Source organism: Vicia villosa, linkage group LG1 (assembly GCF_029867415.1).
Source record: "Vicia villosa cultivar HV-30 ecotype Madison, WI linkage group LG1, Vvil1.0, whole genome shotgun sequence".
NCBI classification, from domain to species: domain Eukaryota; kingdom Viridiplantae; phylum Streptophyta; class Magnoliopsida; order Fabales; family Fabaceae; genus Vicia; species Vicia villosa.
The window spans coordinates 185,086,865-185,091,211 of NC_081180.1; the positions used below are offsets into that span (position 1 = coordinate 185,086,865).

Consider the following 4,347-nt stretch of genomic DNA (forward strand, 5'->3'; position numbering starts at 1 on the left):
TCATTAGGTTTGAATTTGAACCATAAAATAGCTATATTATTATCTTGACGAAGATTTCACATTTTTAGAAGACTGCAAGAATCCTGATTCATCCATACAAATTGAAGTTGTCATGTTTGAAATTAGAACGAAATTAGTGACACCAACCAATACAGTCTGAAGCAGAAAATGGCAATGTAATGAATTATTCATATTGCCAATATTTTTCAGGTTTGGCGCATCAAAGAGCCACATGGACAACTAATCTACATTCACCATCTTTGACACCTGAAACATACCATGAAAATGATAAACCTTTGTACAAAACTAGACATGCCTCATTAAACAACCCCACGTAACACTACGTACTAATTAGTGTGTTGTATGTAACTACGTCAGGACAAATTCCTTTAGCTTAAAGCCCGTTAAAAAGGTTCAAAGTCTCATTAAGGGCGTCATTTACTTTTCCAGTTCTACAGAAGGAATTGATCAGAATATTACAAGAGTTAATACTCGGAAGCATTATAAGACCCATTACCTTGAGATTAATTGGAAGCATGAATGGTGTTTCAGATTTGGTCTCTATTCAATTCCTTTACTTATTATGTCCCACAACGTTTTCATTACACTTGATTTTAGTGCTTATATAATTGACACAAACATAAATTAGTAATTAACTATAAGTTTGAGAGATAGTACAATGCTATTGGGGCCAAGATCCATTCAATTTCTTTAAGAAGTTGTATTAATTAATTTTTAACAATAAATTAATATAAAAATTCCATCTTAGCAACATTAACACTTGAGCTAATTTTGCCATTAAATTTCACAGTAAAAAAAAATCATGGAATCTTAATCTTAATTCCTTATGGATTTCGATGTTTAATGGGCAAGATTTAGCCAACCCACTAACAACCTTTTTGGTGTGAAACTTTTCTGTACGAATAATGAAAGTCAACAAAAGGATTATGAATCTCAAAAAGAGATTGTACATTTTCAACCTAGAATATCTCACACAAAGCCTTGTTATTGGAACCAAAAGTGGGAGGACCATACACAAATTTTGCTTCTTATCGTTCAAAAATTTGTCCATCTTTAATAGATAATAGTTTGTTGGTGTCAAAAGAGATATATCTTCTGCAGAATTCCTCCTCTGTATTGTAATTTTATTCTTAACTACACACATATCAGGAAATCTCAATTGATATCTCACTAGATAATTGTACAAGAACATCCAATTGGAGAAGTTCGAATTCAAATTCATGACATTCACTTATTCATTTAAGAGATGAAAATTCTATTATTAGATTACTAAACAAAAAATATATATAAAATTTTAGTTACAGTATGTAATAAAGACTCAATCACTTTAACCCAAAACTTCTATAAAATTTCCTGTATAAAATAAGACATCATTCCATTTTCTATAAGGGTTTAAAGGTACGACAAGAGACCACACAGGGGGAACTCAAGAACTTTGGCATAAACAGTCATCATCAAGCCAAATTTATGATTGCTTTGACAGCAGATTTATATTTTCTGATAACTTCTAAGAAAACAACCCTACTTCTGCCATCATCTTCCCTTTTCATTTCTGGTGTTGAATTCAGTGTTTCACATCTTGTTAGTGGTCCATCACTATTAATTTTCAGGATTCACAAATCTTGTGGACCACTGTACTTAGATATTACTAGATCCATCATAACATTCACTCCACATTGGATATCATTCTAAATCATCTCACAATTACAAATACATATATGTACTTCAAATTTGCTTGTTGTAGGAAATGAGCATCCTTGCATGCAGCTGCAGATACTAATTCGTCAAGCCGGAGCAGATCACAATGGGTGGCAAAACTCTCTTTTAACCCAGATACTAGTTCAACTTATAAATAGAATGGGATCATAGATATAAAGCAACCACAATTATGTTAGAGCTACATGAATTTAATTTGTGTGGACTAAGAATTTGACTTACATGAGATGAAGAATAAGCCAGGACCACAAGTATTCTGTCAAAAATAAATAAAAACAGGACCACTGAAGAAAGACAAAGTTTTTGGTACTAGAGTATAACATGATTTGAGTCATACATCCATGTCTAGGGACAAGTTGAAAGGTCCTATTCTCACCCAAACTGCTGATATCTCTGACTCAACTCTAGTATTCTGCTATGTTTTAATAACAACTAACTAACTTAAGGGTAGCAACTTGGATTAGCAAATGACCTGTTGCTATACTTCTGTACAATGTTTCAGTCCAACCATAAAGACATCATTCAGTGTATGTGTAGAGGAATTAAAAAAAAGCCTTTTTCAGAAAATGAATCTTAAAAGTGCTTTTGATCTCTCACCACAAGTAGTATCCACATAACCATAACCACAACCACAACATGCTTGACCACAATTCCTTATTGCATTACAAAGTTTACACAATGGACAAAATAACACCAATACTTTTTGTCTTGTGTAAACTCACAATTTGTTTTCCTTCAAGCAATATTACCGACTGAAATTGAACCTTGTTCAAAAACCATTTCAGAATATTGAAGCCATATCTCTATAACTAAATTAAATAATACGGAACCAGATCCTCGACAGCAAATCTTTTGCAACTCTCTCGGCCGACCTCTGTCTTAAGGATTGTTGGACTGAGAGAGCTGCAAAGGTTTTATAGTCTCGGGGATCTGGTTCTAAATGCAAGATACAAACATGGAAAATACTTCAAAATAAACAAAAATTGCGTCGCAATTGCTAATTATAATTTCGAAAATTCAACAAATAAGAACTAATCAATCTCTTGAAATGGAAAACCACATGTTGCATTGCTAATAAAAAAGAAAGCATACAAAGTTCCATCCAAATCAACCCTGCACAAATGAACTCATATAATTCACTAGAACCTTTGATTCGATTCGATTTGATTACAACTTACAAGGTTGATACGTTAAGAACCTGAAGATTAGGAGCAGAAGCACTAAAAAACACCCTTTGAGGTTGAGAAGATTGCGAAGATGAAAAAGACGAAGAATCCCTATTTCTCTGAGAAGAGCTTCTCCAAAACCCAGTCCCATAAAAAGTCTCCCACATCTCTTTCTCCAATTCCACAACCTCTTTATCTTCTTCCTCCACCCCCAAACTTTCACTTTTCACCCCCACATACACATCCACATCCTCGTCATCATCACTACACGTGGGATGCACCCGAGCACCGATATCATCACAACATCCACACGTGCAACGGCTCTTCGGCTTCGGCTTCGACGGCAACATCCCTTCCCCGGACGACGACGACTGGAGACGGCGACGACGACGCTGCCTACTCTTCTTCAACGCTTTATGACAAAGAATCGCCGGAACTTTATAGATCGCTAAGTAAACAATATTCGCCAGCGCACATGGACAGCAGCAACACACGGCGGCCGTTCCGCCGACGGCTTCACCGAGACGCGTCCCTGGTTTCAACGAACTTTTGCTCGTTTGTAGAAGCGGTTGTCTCCGGTTCGAAGATCCCACCGGTAGAAGAACTACCTTGTTTGACATATCTCGCACAACTGCTGAGACTAATCTTCGAACCGGATAAAAAAATATCTGGATTGATGGTTAATGCTGTTTATTTATTTAAAGGAAGAAGCGGAAGATAAAGTAGGTCTTTGTGTTTGTGTTTGGGATTGAGTTTGTGATAACTGCTACCTTATCTTCCGTTGGAGCCATAACGGCACCTTGTAACAGAAAATGAGCAGTTAGCGGAAAGTTTGTTACAATAAAATGCAAAGAATGAGTTTTATTAGTTTGTTTTTTTTTTATAAGCTAAAGTTTCGCAGGTGATCCGAAAATAGGGGCAAAAGAAAAGAAGATAATTTTGTTGTGTTATTGGTCTAATATTAATCAAAGTGGGTATAATTTAAGGAAGTTGAGAGTTCTAATTTTTGTGAATGGGTTTATTTAGGATGATTGGAGAATGAGGGTGGTGGAGTATTAATTAATGGGAATATCTAGAATGAGAAGCGGTTGGGATTAAAAAAAATGATGAAAAAGTGTATTACGCAATTGCAGTTGATAAAAGGCATATGGTTGGATTTGGGAATTTGGAGTTTGTGCTTTCTAGAGAGCACGGGTGTAGAGTCAAAGTGAGTGAGACATGTAGATAATATAGAAAAAGAAGAGTTGCCAGAGGACGCGTAATTGAATTGGACTTGTTTTTAATTTGTTTGTTTAATTAAAATCAAGTGCTTGTGTGGAGAGATGACAACGGGTATGCCTCTTTAAGGTTGTTAGACACAAATATATATGAAGGAATTTAAATTTTTTTTTTATAGCTGTGGGTCTAAAATTTTACTCTGTTTTACAAAAAAATAATGCAGAAT

The 4,347-nt window shown here is 35.2% G+C and overlaps 1 protein-coding gene across 1 annotated transcript; it reads right to left on the reverse strand.

Annotated features, from left to right (window-relative positions):
* Positions 1-2,768: 2,768 nt before the first annotated feature.
* LOC131661024 (uncharacterized) lies at positions 2,769-3,523 on the reverse strand. Its single transcript, XM_058930428.1, has 2 exons — positions 2,916-3,523; positions 2,769-2,850 (listed from the first exon to the last, which is right to left on the reverse strand). The coding sequence occupies exons 1-2, from the start codon at positions 3,521-3,523 to the stop codon at positions 2,769-2,771; spliced, it is 690 nt and encodes a 229-aa protein (XP_058786411.1).
* Between the last annotated feature and the right edge of the window lie 824 nt (positions 3,524-4,347).